We start from the raw sequence: 15326 nt of genomic DNA on the forward strand, positions 1-15326 counted from the left end.
GGAAAGGAACCGGTGGTGAAGTAGGTTCGTAGTTCAGTTAAAAACAAACTGAAACATTAGTCTGAAAAACAACAACTCTAGGGGTTTGTTTGGTACGGTTATAGAATATGTCCGCCACCTAAATACAACCATTTACTATACACTAAATAACGAATATGGGCAAGAGCTCCACCCGTTCCCCCCATCATTTATAATAGTTTAGGGTTAGGGTTAGGGTTAGGGATAGAGTTAGGGTTAGGGATAGAGTTAGGGTTAGGGATAGAGTTAGGGTTAGGGCCCCATGCCCCACTTTTCTATATATACCCCATCAAAAAATCCCTCTTTAGATCGATAACTAATGGGGGGAACGGGCGGTACACTTTCCCGAATATGTAATTTTCGATAATTTTAACTACTCTGACGATTACTAAAATAAAGCCAATAACTCGAGTTAATTTCTATTTTATTTTATTTTAGGAACTTTGCGTTATTTTGTGTTTTATTTCAGGAACGGTTAGGGTTTAGTTTGTTTTAGGAACATAGGGTCAAGTGATTTTCTGTTTTACTTTATTTTAATTTAGGAACTTTGTCGGTCGATTGTTACAGAGGAGTGTTGATAGCCTACACGGCTACAGAGTGATTAGGGTTAGCAAGGGGGGCTGGGGGGGGGGGGCTGCCCCCCCCAATAAGTCTTAATGTCCATATTTTTTTCTTATTTTTTTTCTTCTAAATAATTTTTTTTATTTTCTTTCTTTTTCCCCCGCAAAAACCCATGCCCCACTTTTTTTAAGAATCCCCACCAAAAAATCCCTCTTTTTACAGAAGGATTAGTGGCGGACAGATTCTATAACCGCTCCGTTTGTTTTGGAATCGGGGTTTAATAAAAGTAATGATGTAAAAGTTTACAAGTCATATTAACACCCGATAGTTCATAAATACAGCGCATGCTAGCACAGATGACACCCCCTCTAGTTGGCTCTACCTCTTTTCATTATCAATATCAGTAACAGCAGCGTAAGCGACAATGATTAATAGCCTTAAATAGGTAACAAGCTTTTGCAATAAATAATAATAATTATAAAAATTAACATTATGTCTTCTAAACATCAAGGGCCAAATTAACTAAACTCTAGTAACCCTGCCATCCCACAGTCATTGGTATAGACGAGGGGGTGTTGCATACCTCCCTCCTAGTTCACCAAGGTAAACATCTATGGTCAGTTTTTTAACATTTTGATATTTATTGGACGGCACAGCAATAAACATCACAATAATAAATATCGTGCCAGAGACGTTTATCTTGATGAACTAACCTCCCTCCCCAATCATAGTTGTCTTCTCTTTTTTTTCTTCTCCCCATATGTTTGCATGTCACCTTTTGAATAATCATAATGTGCGGCCTTGGAAGGAGTTCTACCCATACCCCTCTATATCAAAGGCTCTAAAGACTAAAACTAACCCTAGTTCATCAAGATTAACCTCGTGTGTAAGCACAACAGCGTTGTGCTTGCACGCAAGGTTAATCTTGATGAACTAGAGTAGGGGCACAACCTCTACTGGAGGGGGGCACAATCTCTACTGGAGGTGGGCACAATATCTAGTGGTCTAGATTTTTATCAATTTTTTTATATAGAGTTGGGCCAATAAAACATGTTTGTCCTCAAGTGGTGGGGGAAGAGGGGCACAGGCCCCCTGCCCCGAACCCCCCGTCCCCCCTCCCCCCCCCCCCAGTTCCTATAGGCCTTGTGTGTATTTTCATCAGCTTGGTGTTTCGGAGAAATATTGCCATATTATAATACATGTTAACTGGTGTACTTTTCAATATTGTTGATGCCCTTTTTAAACATTACACACTCCTTGAATATTGTACATTTAGGTGTAACTTTTAGATGTTGCATCCTCTTCCAGGGAAAATTCTGCATCTATTTCTAGAGATATAGAGAAACTTGCATTTTACGGTCGACAGCAGTCACATTTTGCACCCTAGTTACTGTAATTTCACTTCATATCCATATTTCGTAAATTTTTATAGAAGAGAAATTGAAAAAAAGAAGAAGAATTTAACGATAGATAAATACTGTTTGTAGTAGGTCGGAAACATTTAATTATGTGAAATTATTGTTTGAATTTGATGGTGTTTGGTCTAAAATAAAAATGTAGTTATTTTTTTCAGCATCATTCTGGGTTTCACAAGAATCTGTACCAAGATTGGGAGAGTGGCATGATGTTCTACATAAAGATTTTCAGCAGACATATTACAACAAAATGCTTCAAACAAGAAACCTGGCAGTCATTTCATAAATACTGCCCACCACTCTATCGCAATTCTACTGGCTTTCTATATCCTAGCAGAAACCCTATTAAATCTATTAGTTCTTTTGGCAGACAGTATGCAAAATTCAGTAGCATCAAAGAATTTAGAAATCATCGCTCTGTGTTAGGAATGAAAATCACTGTTCCGAACTACCGGACATATTCTCAGGGTCTCTCACCAGAGGGTAGAAAACGCCTGCAGTGGGCCACCTATCTGTCATGTTTGATAGGAGTAGGACTGATGTCGGCTATAGGTTTGCGAGAGTTCAAAAAGTTCAAGAAGACGGCCAGGGGTATGGAGCCCATAGAGCCTGAACTTGGAATCACAGGGAGACATGTGGTTAAATACAGGTACCGAGGATATGTGATTCCTGTCTACACAGCAGATGTCATGGATAATGTATTCAGATTTCAAGTCAGGGAAGATGATACCTGGGTTGTGTCGTTTCCAAAAGCAGGTGAGATCATACAATTTTTGTTACTTTTAACTTACAAACCTAAAAGATGAAAGTTTCTAGGATTTTTAATCCATGTAGGTTTTTTTTGCTACATTCTGAATAAAGGCTGTGAGGACAAATTTCAGTACCCGACCATCAATATTAAAATTTCGTGACTTTCATCTCACAAACCTTAAATGAGGACTGATACTGATGAACCAGTCCTGTCTTCTTATATCAACCAGTGCGGTTGAGCCACTGTATTTGAGGATGATAAGTACTGGATTTGTTTCCTACCTGACGCAATGGGAGATTTTTAAAATTCCATTACTGGCTCCAACCATAGGTGCGTGCATCGCTATGCTCAACAGAGAGGTGTAAGGCCACATACTCACTTCACAGGTGCTTATTAATAAACAGCGTTCCACCAATTTGCCTTTTCTTAACGTTGACTTTATATCTGACATGTTGACAGGGACAACGTGGCTAACGGAGATGGTCTACCTCATAATGTCTGATCTGAACTACGACGATGCGAGGCAGAAGACCATTGATGAGAGGGTTCCGTTCTTCGAGTTTGTAATGCCCGGACTGCGCTCCATCAGCAAGCAGCCCTCCCCCAGGATCATCAAGACACACCTGCCTTTCTCACTGCTGCCCACACAACTGAAGGAAAAGAAACCAAAGGTGATGACAACGGGTCCTAATTCTTGAAGCTCTCTTAGGCTCTGCTAGACAACAAAGCATCCTCTTTGCAAGTCTTTAAGTAGCATTGCACTGTGATATCGCAAAGTTGCGAGTGTTTAGTGAATTAGGCCCCAGTTTGTTAAAGCTGCAGTCTTGTCTCTACATTATTTAATCTTTAACGTATTGCACAAGGCCATTGTAACAGTTATCCCATCATTCTGACTGCTTCTCCACATTTCGTTTGTACTGTCGACCACCTACTTTGTACTTAACCCACGCCTTCGGGTTTCACGGAAACAATCGATTCCGGTACCATGTTGGTAGCGTGTCGGTAAACTCACGGAACTGAAGTTTTGTTTCTCATGATTATTATATTAAGTACGATTATTCAACAAAAATAATAAACCGTTTCCGATGGTTTCCCATGATCACAAGGCACGGAACCGAAAAAGTGTTTCCCATGAAATATATGTCACATTTCTTAAGGATCTTTTTGTGCACAAGTTAGTTGTCTACTGTACACACATCATGCTAAATATTGCATACAAAGATGAATTCCATAAACACAACCATAATGGAGGTCACCATATTTGTTACTTTATACCAAAGTGGCTATAGATATAAATTGTGCCATGTATACATATATAGCCTTGGCTAATGGAAGGTGGCTATCTACACGACAGTCATATTTTTTTGGAAAAGCCCATTGTAAGTCCATCACACCTCATGTAAACATTCCTGTTTGTAGCTCATGTTATATCTAGTAAGCAGGAGTGCAGCAATGAAAAATATTTCACTAGCCCGCCGGGTTTGAACCAACTAAATTTTACTAGCCCGCCAGAATTTCTAGTAGTACGCTAGCCTATAGAACAGTATTTATAGGATATTAAACGAGCTTCCATTTCGTATCTTGTTTATGTCCAAAGTGAAATAATTTTCAATTGTCACGAGCTTTAGCGAGTGACAATGAAAATTATTTCAAGAGGGACATAAACATGATATGAAAAGGTAGCAAGTTTATTATTCTATTTATTACCCATAATCGATCTTAATTTATTTCACAGATCTCGTTTCGTTGACGTTCCTGTAAGGTTGTAGTGCGCTAATTGATGACGTCATCGTGTGACGTCAAAAGTGTTACGTCCCACTTGGCATTCTAGTGGGACGTATCACTTTGATATGTACCAAGATATTTGTAACCATATGGGTAATAAATATAAGTATGTATGTTTTATGGATCACTGATCTGAAATAAGATGTATTATTATTTCGGAATGTCACTCATGCGCAGTTCGGAATTCCGAAGTTGTTTATTAGTAATGTGGTACGTGTATTGTGTATTTCATCATCATTCTGAACCGTTTGTTTAAATCGTTTGGAATTCTGGCATGGCCGATGCGGAGTCACAGATTAATAAATAAATAAATAAATTTACATTCCATCATAATGTTTACTCACATTTGGTGAGTGGACGAGTACGAGTCCCACATATAGTTTTCTGAACTTTTTTTAGTGGTGCCTCAAGATACTGAGCTGAAAATTTGTGTATAGCTTTATTATATAGAGTTACAAATCAAGTTTGACTTTAATTGGGATTGGCCCATTTTTGTTATCCAGTTAAGGCCCTTCAACTTAGGAGATTGTTAAGCCCTCATGTGGTACGTGTGGGCCTAATACGTTTTCTTATAGTCAATTTCTAATCATCTTCTAATTTAAATGGTAAATTGTTTCCACAAGTTCTGTTAAATTTTACAGCTATTAAATTTTGTTTTTAAACTAACATTTTACTCTAGAAACCAACATTTATCTTTCAGATTATATATATTGCCAGAAATCCAAAGGATACAGTGGTGTCGTACTACCATTTTACTAAGGCACTGGCTAAAATTAATTACAATGGGGACTTCAATCACTTCTTCAATGAATTTTTTAACAACACCAGTAAGTATACAGCGTCATGTGTCGTTGTGTTAATATTTTCATGTTAACCTCATAGTTACTAATATTTTAAAGATATTCACTTTTTCAACCAGTTTTTTAACAACACCAGTATGTATACAGCTTCATGTGTTGTTGGGGCAGGACATAGCCCAGTGATAAAGCGTTCGCTTGATGCACGGTCGGTTTGGGATCAATCCCCATCAGTGGTCCCATTAGGCTATTTCTCTCTCCAGCCAGTGCACCACGACTGGTATATCAAAGGCAGTGGTATGTGTTATCCTTTCTGTGGGATGGTGCATATAAAAGATCCCTTGCTGCTAATCGAAGAGAGTAGCCCATGAAGTGGCGACAGCGGGTTTCTTCTCTCAATATCTGTATGGTCCGTAACCATATGTCTGATGCCATATACCTGTAAATAAAATGTGTTGAGTGCGTCGTTAAATTAAACATTTCCATTTCATGTGTCGTGTTAAAATTTTCATGGATATGAACTCTGCTTGCATTCAAAGGCTGTGGTATGTGCTGTCCTGTCTATGGAATGGTGCATATAAAAGATACTTTAATTGCTACTAATGGAAAAATGTAGCAGGTTTCCTCTCTTAAGACTATATGTCAGAATTAACTTATGTTTGACATCCACTAGCTGATGATGAATAAATCAATGTGCTCTAGTGGTGTCATTATACAAAACAAACCTTTTAAAAGAAGTTTGGTCCACTTTCAACTTTTAAAGTTTGGCTATTTTTCACCCCAGCCAGTGCACCACGACTAGTACATCAAAGGCCGTGATATGTGCTATCCCGTCTATGGGACGGTGCATATAAAAGATCCCTTGCTGCTAATCGAAAAGAGTAGCCCATGAAGTGGCGACAGCGGGTTTCCTGTCTCAATATCTGTGTGGTCCTTAACCATATGCCTGACACCATATAACTGTAAATAAAATGTGTTGAGTGCATTGTTAAATAAAAAAACATTTCCTTTTCAACTTTTAAAGATATTGGGTCCACTTCAGTATTGAGAATCGGTTGGAATTTCGTCGTTGATCATCAGTCATAATTAGATATTACCAATTGATCCACTTTTCATTTCAAAATTGGTTAGAATTATATAAACTTAAGGATTTAAATTATATGTACATGCACCTATTGGCACATTTACCAGGATCTAGACCCTACAAACGGCCAGTTTTACCTGTAATAGCTATTTCTTTTCAATGTCACCTGTAGAAGAATTTTAGGCCATCCCATTGGCTGTTGGGATGTTCGAACCAGACTACTATCCTTAGGGGAATATGCACTAGTTTGAGGACAGGTGATGTACATGTATCTATAAAAGAGAAAACATTCCAAGTTTTCTTCATTTAACATCTTTTTTAATTTACGTACACATGAAAACAAACACTAACCCAAACATTTACATCAGTTTTATCACCTAAATTGGAAGAACAATTACAGTACTTATACAAATGTATTTTTCCACACAGTCGACTATGGATTTTTATAAACCAATTCATTTTCAATTATAATCGATCATTGGAACATCACTAGTCAACATTGTATGATATTTTGGTCTAAAGTTTAATTTCCTGCTTTAAATAGTGTGTTTTTTCGCATTTAGTCATGTTAATGTTATTTCTGAGTAGGCTTCTGAATCAGAATGTTTTTCTTCGTTCATCATCTTGTTATTTCAGTGTTATTTGGCCCATGGTGGAAACATGTCAAAGAAGGTTGGCAGATGAGAGATGAAGACAATGTTTTGTTTCTAACTTACGAACAGATGAAAAAGGTATGTATGTATTGTCAATTCAGCGATGCACCCTTTCTTATATACAGGGGTAGGATGTAGCCCAGTGATAAAGCACTCGCTTGGTTTGCTACTAATGGAAAAGGGTAACTAGTTTCCTCTCTAAGACTATATGTCAAAATAACCAAATGAATAAATCAATGTTCTCTGATAGTGCCGTTAAACAAAAGAAACTTTTAACTTTTGTTATATAGTGAAAAACAAAATAAAAATGAATATTTTATATTATATATATATTATATATATATATGTGTGGTGGGTGTATGTTTTCTGAGGACATGGCAGACCACTGCCTTTGATGTGCCAGTCGTGGGGTGCTGGCTGGAATCGGTCAAAACACCCAAAACATCGAGCATTTATCTTAATTGTATTTACATGTAAGCACAAAAATAAAGTAAAGATCAACTTTATTATAAAGTAAACAAACTTAGAACCAGACCAAAATTGTTTTGCCAAGTTGTAGTTAAATATCAGGAGATGAGATGACATTTCATGTCTTTTCTTTTCCAATAAGGAAGGAAGGAAGGAAATGTTTTATTTAACGACGCACTCAACACATTTTATTTACTGTTATATGGCGTCAGACATATGGTTAAGGACCACACAGATATTGAATGAGGAAACCTGCTGTCGCCACGTCATGGGCTACTCTTTTTGATTAGCAGCAAGGGATCTTTTATATGCACCATCTCACAGACAGGATAGTACATACCACAGCCTTTGTTACACCAGTTGTGGAGTACTGGCTAGAACGAGAAATAGCCCAATAGGTCCACCGACAGGGATCGATCCTAGACCGATCGCACATCAAGCAAACACTTTACCACTGGTCTACATCCCGCCCCCTTTTCCAATAAAGACTATTTCAATTTTAAAAACATCATTGAAAATTCGGCATTAAAGTTGCTTTTTGGCTAAAAGTAAAATCGACCAAGAGTTAACTCTTTAATTGTGACATATTTCATATGATATTGTCTTAAGTAGTGACGTAAGTTGTAAGAATTTCACACATGTGCTCTATGTTAGAAACCTTAAAATGACGTCACATATAAGCTTAAGCTTACATGTAGCTTAAAGGTATTTTGTAAGACACTCTGAAGCGCTTTCATGAAAGCAAAAGTAAAAATAACACATTTTACGTGTCATTAGGAACTCAAATTTTACAGTAAAATAGATTTTAACCATACAGCTCATAGTTAACAATTTTATTGTAAAGTTAACCTTTAAAATGCAATGAAATATACTGTGAACAGGATTATTATTGTGAGGGGTCTTTGGGTGTGTACATTTTGTGACCTTTAAAATGCAATGAAATATACTGTGAACAGGATTATTATTGTGAGGGGTCTTTGGGTGTGTACATTTTGTGACCTTTAAAATGCAATGAAATATACTGTGAACAGGATTATTATTGTGAGGGGTCTTTGGGTGTGTACATTTTGTGACCATTCTTTGGTATCTGTAATGAAAGTAATGCATGTGTATAAATTTCATAACTCAAAACAATTTCACGGCTTGAACTTAAGAATTTATTACCCATGGCAATTAAAAAAAACAAATTTGAGTATGCCGACAGCAATTTTTAAAAAAATAACTTTTGCAGCAAATAAACTTGACTGAAAGGTTATTTTTCTGTATATAGATCTACATGCAGACAAACTTCTTCAATTTATGTCAATAAACTTCAATAAACAAGAATTTATTATAAATGTAATCATGGACTACTAGCATAAGCTAACATTTAACTGAACCTGGTGTTTCTGAGATGAAGTTGTCCAAGTTTGCCAAAACGGAGTGTCAGTCTGACATTCACAGGTATTCGTTTTGCTCAACTGATCAAAGTTTTAATATTATTATTTTAATAAAAAATTTAAGATATCTGAAAAATAATAAAGATAATTTTTTAAGCAACCCCCTACTGTGGGCTAACATTTTTCTGGGGTTTTTAATTTTTTTATTTCCGTCATTAGTTACGACCAGTTAAATTTGCAATTGATGATAAAATATCAGACACGAGTTAGTGGACACAAAAGACAGAATGACCGTTCTGATCACATGACAAACTTAGCGCCAAATAAGTGGGGGGGTTTCAGTCGGAGATTGCCAAAACGATAAAAATAAAATGTTTTCATTGCTAAAATAAAGTATAATTTTTATTGTGTGTATCAAATACTGGTATGGGACACATAAGAGGCTGTTAAAAAATAGTGTTAAATTACATTACGGTAACTGCCGTAAGCTACTGAAGTTTTTCGTCAGTTGCACTTTCGTACACAATGCAGCTTGTTTCCTTGAGAAAACTTTAACCAAATAAACTGTACACTAACTTTTGAATGTCCATGGCCATTACCGTACATGGTGTCATATGTTATGGCCTGGGAATTTTTACTATGACATGGTTACAGTCCCTGATCCACTAATTAAGGGAAAGTAAACTGAAACTTACATGTATATTAAAGGCATATTGTCACAGACCACTGACCTATTTAATGGTCTAGCAAAGTATTACCTGAACAAATATAATTTGATTTGTCCCTAAATGTACTTTATTCAACCATTTTCATAACCACCATACTCCATTTATTAAGGATACTAGTATTTTGTAAAAATAATTGAATTATGGCAATGGTCCATAATTCAAAAACTAAAATTGCCGAGAGGGTTCACGTGGATTTCACTCCATCATGGTTCAGTTAAAGTGATGCAATAGCTAGATTTGGTTTCCAACAATTAATGTAATTTTTAGTAATTATCCATTTTTAGAGAAATAAGGCCTTAAATCCGTGACAGTATGCCTTTAAGCTGCACATACATTGTACATGAAATTATTGATTTTCTCAATGCTGGCCAGTGAACAGCTTGAGATTTTATCTGTATGTTCAAGTAAGTGACAGGTGAGTTCTGACACACATTGGTCTTTCACTGGGTCACTGATGATAACACCTTTAGAGCATGGTTACTACACTAACAACCATAAATCTGCTCATCCTACCTCTTAGACAGTGTGGGCAAGAAGTAGCCCAGTGGTAAAGTGCTCGCTTGATGCGCAGTCAGTTTGGGATCGATCCCCATTAGTGGACCCATTGGGCTATTTGTCGCTACAGACAGTGCACCACGACTTGTATATCAAAGGCCTTAGTATGTGCTATCCTATCTATAGGATGGTGCATATAAAAGATCCCTTGCTGCTAATGGAAAAATTATGCAGGTTTCCTCTCTTCGACTGTGTCAAAATGACCAAATGTTTGACGTCCAATAGCCGATGTTTAATAAATCATTGTGCTGCAAGTGGGGATAGCGGGTTTCCTCCCTCAATATCTGTGTGGTCCTTAACCATATGTCCAACGCCATATAACCGTAAATAAAATGTGTTGAGTGCAACGTTAAATAAACCATTTCCTTCCTTCTTGGACAGTGTAAACACAGTTTATAATGTCACCGACGGCAATTGCAGTCATTGTTGCCGTTAAGTTCGAGCCCTGCAATTTATATGCCTGCTTTTTGTTCACTGGTTTATTGTATTACTCTTGGAGCCCTACATTGCAGGGGCTGGGTGTTGTAAAAGCATTTACAAAGGAAAGGAAATGTTTTACTTAACGACGCACTCAACAGGACATATGGTTATGGACCACACACATATTGAGAAAGGAAACCCGCTGTCACCAATTCATGGGCTACTCTTTTCAATTAGCAGCAAGGGATCTTTAATATGTACCATCCCATAGACAGGATAGCACATACCACGGACTTTAATATACCAGTTGTGGTGCACTAGCTGGAACGAGAAATAGCCCAATGGGCCGACCGATGGGGATCAATCCCACACTGACCACCATCAAGTGAGCGCTTTACCACGGAGCTGTGTCCTGCTGCTACTTACAAAAGAGCACATGTTTGCTTAAAAGTCTCTTTTCCTCCCCTTTCTCCCCCCTAGTTATTAGTCTTCTACTGGTCCAACCAGAAGGGACTATAGGTTTCATCTGTGTTCTTTTGTCTGCCTGTCTGTCTGTCCATCCACCTGTCCCATATATAGTTTTCAGGATATTGTTTGTGCAATGCCTCACAATACTGAGCTGAAATTTGGTGTATAGCTCTATGATATTCTGTTACAGATCAACTTCGACTTTCTTTCTTGGCAATTTATCCATTTCTCACAGTTATGGCCCTTGAACTTTGGAGATATCAAAATTTGTTTTCATCAACTTTAAAAAAAAAGAGTTAAATGCCGGAAAATATGTCAATGAAATATTGTATTTAGCTTTATCATGTATTGTTACAGGTCAAGTTTGACTTTTGTGGCAATTTACCAATTTTTCACAGTTATGGCCCTTGAATTTAGGAGATACAAAACATTGTTTGTCCTATTAGGGGATGTGTATTGTATTGTAGCAGTACTCTCAGAATGGCTAGGTACTGTCCCTGTACATGCTCACTGTGTTTGCAGGATCTGCCCGGGACTATCCGTATGGTCTCCATGTTCCTAGGAAAACCGCTGAATGAAGCCGAGATAGAGAAACTTGCTGAGCACTGCTCCTTCAAAAACATGAAGGCCAATCCATGCGTCAACTACAGCTGGTACGAGGGCTGGATATACAAGAAAGAACACGAGGAGTTCATGAGGAAAGGTTCGCAGTAAATGTGTACAGTGGAACATTCCATTACTGGTTTGGGGGATATTGTTGTAGTTTGTTTTCGCGGCAAGGGTGTCCAGAGATGAGAATGATTTGGATTTTTTCCAGACTTCAGCATTACCCCATATCCTTGTTCATGGATGAAACTCTTACAGTAATCCCTACTTTTTCAAGATGATGTGCAGTTTTCTGGACTGTTTGTCCAATGTCATGTTTTTCACAATGATTAAATGTAACTATTTGATTACTTAAACTTCAGTGTCAGAAATCAGTATGAGGTGAACATTTGTTATCAGAGTAACATACATAATAGTATTCAATTTTAAATTAAGAACAAATTGAACAAATATCAGTATTAAGCAAATATTACTTTCATTTAAATATGAATGTTTGTATTACTGATGAAATGATACATGACAGGTCTAAAAATATTTTTAACTTTACCCATAGTCTACAATTTAATATTTTTTAAGTAAGGAAAATCAGCAAACTTCACTCTACTGGCAGAAGTTAGCATGTTAAAAAAAAGACTGAGCGTACATTTTTGTCGAACGTTTACTAAATATTTTTTATTTTGCAGGTATTATTGGAGACTGGAAGAATTTTATGACTGATGAAATGGCAAAACAAATGGATGATTTGGTTGCTAGGGAACTGAAGGGTACTGGACTACAGTTCTATGATGTGTCACCAGAGACGAGAGTGTGACAAACTTTACCTGTGGATATTGACTGCAATGTTTGTTATACTCAGTCTCATATATGTTTTTAAAAACATATTTTTTTCTGGGTCTTAAAATCCAAATTATTCAGATGGATGTTATTCTCTTCTTATCTCATTTTATTCAAAATCATGAAATGTTTAATTTTTTAACCTACTCAAAATTTGAGGTTAAGACATTTTTTAGTGCAATGTCAATACATCGAACATGTTAAATGGCAGTTTCTCAGGATTTCTGATCTCTGGTTCCATAGTTATAAACGCAGGTAAACCGACGTATGATACTTATCTACCTATTTAAGAAGGGCTTGCATGCCGTTAATGCTTGATAGATGGATGGATGCAGGGCTTCTACAATTTGTATAAAATTCACTAGCTATGAGGTCAGTGATTTAAAAAATTTACTAGCCACGATTAAAAATTCACTAGCCCTACTTTACTTTAAGTCAATACAGTTTTACTGAATAATCTTATAATCAGATATATCACCTAAAGAGGGAGATAGAGCTTAAAAACACTAACATTGGGGGTTGGGGTGAGTGCAGGATATTCATATTTACAAAATAGACTTAACTGCAACATTTAAAGAAAAACATTCACTAGCTGTCGGGCATGGCAATAGTAGTTATTTACTAGCCCAGCATTGAATATCACTAGCCATGGGTGTGGGGCTACCATAATCTAGAAGCCCTGATGGATGGTTGGATGGATGGATGGATGGTCTTATGACATCATCCATATTTATGAGGTCACAATTTGTTTGCATGCTAGGCTGAAACACTGCAGCTTATTAATCCCCTACCAGTCCCACCGTAGGGGACTGTAGGTTTCGTCTCCGTCCTTCTGTCTGTCTATCTGTCCCAGGTGTTTTTTCCCCCAATGTTTCAAGATATTAAGCTGAAATTTTGTGTATAGGTTTACCATGTTGAGTTAAATATTAAGTTTGACTTAATGGGAATTTATTGAAGGCCCATAATTCGTGGGAATTTATTAAAGGGCCATAACTCTCAAAAATGGAACTCATCCATGTTTGACAGTTATGGCCCTTGAACTTACGAGATTTGTGGGTCGTGGTAGGGGACATGTATCCCATGTATTGCTTTAGCAGTATTTTTTTGAATGCTTGTTATTTTATATATATATATATATAGACACACACACACACACACACACACACACACACACACACAGTAGAATCTTGTTAGCTCGACCTTGGAAGGGTCAAACATATCGCAATGTTCAAACCGAAAAACGAAGTCCCAATTGTTTTTGTTCGGTAAACCATTATATTAACTGCTGATGGGTCGAACATGTCCAGGGTCGACTATAAGCCTTCGCTCGGACTAAATTATTGGTCCCATCTGTGTTAATTGCTATATTTCCCTCGAACTGGTAATCCATCAAATATCAAATGGTAAACCAACAAACAGGACCACAAATTGCTGCGCTTGCACAGTTGGTTATTACAACCTTCAGATTAATTATTTAGGCAGAACGAACTATAGATGAATCGGGGAATTGCAATCCTTTTGTTACCATACTTGTCATGTTGTTTGTTAAACGGCTGTCCGTAAAGATTTTTCAAGTACAGCTCGTGTTACGGTAACTAAGATGAACCATGATACCAGTCAAACAATTAGTGCACAAACGGGCCGCAGCATAAAGCGTTAATTTTAATATGACTACATTTCTGAAAAGTGGACAGTGCTGGGGGGTTTTGTAATAAATTCATATAAATATAGATAACGAATTTGCAATTTATTTATTTTATTTAAGTGCACTTACATGTATTACATAATTTGTATCTAATTCAACTTTCTAATTGATGTTATGTAAGTGTCCGATGTTAACCGAATGGTTTGATCGAACTACACTTTCTCGGGCACCTACGGGGTTCGAGCCAATGGGATTCAACTGTATATGTATACATGTAATATATATATATATAGAGAGAGAGAGACAGAGAGACAGAGAGAGAGACAGAGGCACCTACGGGGTTCGAGCCAACGAGATTCAACTGTATATGTATACATGTAATATATATATAGAGAGAGAGACAGAGACAGAGAGACAGACAGATATACTGGGGTGGAGAGTGAAAGAAACAAAGTACAGAGAAAGAGAGAAGGGGGAGGAAGGTGGCCTATGAGAGAAAAGAGAGACAGACAGATACACTGGGGTGGAGAGTGAAAGAAACATAAAGTACAGAGAAAGAGAGAAGGGGGAGGAAGGTGGCCTATGAGAGAGAAAAGAGAGACAGACAGATACACTGGGGTGGAGAGTGAAAGAAACATAAAGTACAGAGAAAGAGAGAAGGGGGAGGAAGGTGGCCTATGAGAGAGAAAAGAGAGACAGACAGATACACTGGGGTGGAGAGTGAAAGAAACATAAAGTACAGAGGAAGGTGGCCTATGAGAGAGAAAAGAGAGACAGACAGATACACTGGGGTGGAGAGTGAAAGAAACATAAAGTACAGAGAAAGAGAGAAGGGGGAGGAAGGTGGCCTATGAGAGAGAAAAGAGACAGACAGACTAAGCAAATTAAATACATCCCCCAAAACTCTGCCAATAAGCCCAATATTTATGGATACCAAAATAATAAATTTGGAGTTTTGGCATATTTTGAGAAATGTTCTGGAAGAAGGGAGGGAATGGTGGAGGGAGAAAGAGAGGGGAGAAAGGGGGAAAAGAGAGACAGAAATAGAGTGGGAGGATAGGAGTGAGTGAGTGAGTGAGGGGTGGGTGGGTGGGAGAGAGATGAAAGGAGAATATCAGTATACTGCTAAATAGTTATTATGAAGGAAGTAACAGTATGT

The 15326-nt window shown here is 37.4% G+C and overlaps 1 protein-coding gene across 1 annotated transcript; it reads left to right on the forward strand.

Moving 5' to 3' along the window:
- Nucleotides 1–9: 9 nt before the first annotated feature.
- Nucleotides 10–13070, forward strand: LOC121370267 (sulfotransferase family cytosolic 1B member 1-like). Its single transcript, XM_041495397.1, has 7 exons — nt 10–92; nt 2153–2750; nt 3205–3416; nt 5231–5357; nt 7048–7142; nt 11605–11785; nt 12372–13070. Exons 2-7 carry the CDS (start codon nt 2201–2203, stop codon nt 12497–12499), a joined length of 1293 nt encoding a protein of 430 aa, XP_041351331.1. The 5' UTR covers nt 10–92; nt 2153–2200; the 3' UTR covers nt 12500–13070.
- Nucleotides 13071–15326: the final 2256 nt, after the last annotated feature.

Source organism: Gigantopelta aegis, chromosome 4 (assembly GCF_016097555.1).
Source record: "Gigantopelta aegis isolate Gae_Host chromosome 4, Gae_host_genome, whole genome shotgun sequence".
Taxonomy (NCBI): Eukaryota; Metazoa; Mollusca; class Gastropoda; order Neomphalida; family Peltospiridae; genus Gigantopelta; species Gigantopelta aegis.

Bases quoted from the DNA above. Each gene is read 5' to 3' on its own strand.
- LOC121370267 (XM_041495397.1), top strand. From the start codon at position 2,201: ATGATGTTCTACATAAAGATTTTCAGCAGACATATTACAACAAAATGC. The intron at 2,751-3,204 runs GTGAGATCATAC...ACATGTTGACAG, and splicing joins TGTGTCGTTTCCAAAAGCAG to GGACAACGTGGCTAACGGAG. The intron at 7,143-11,604 runs GTATGTATGTAT...CTGTGTTTGCAG, and splicing joins CTTACGAACAGATGAAAAAG to GATCTGCCCGGGACTATCCG.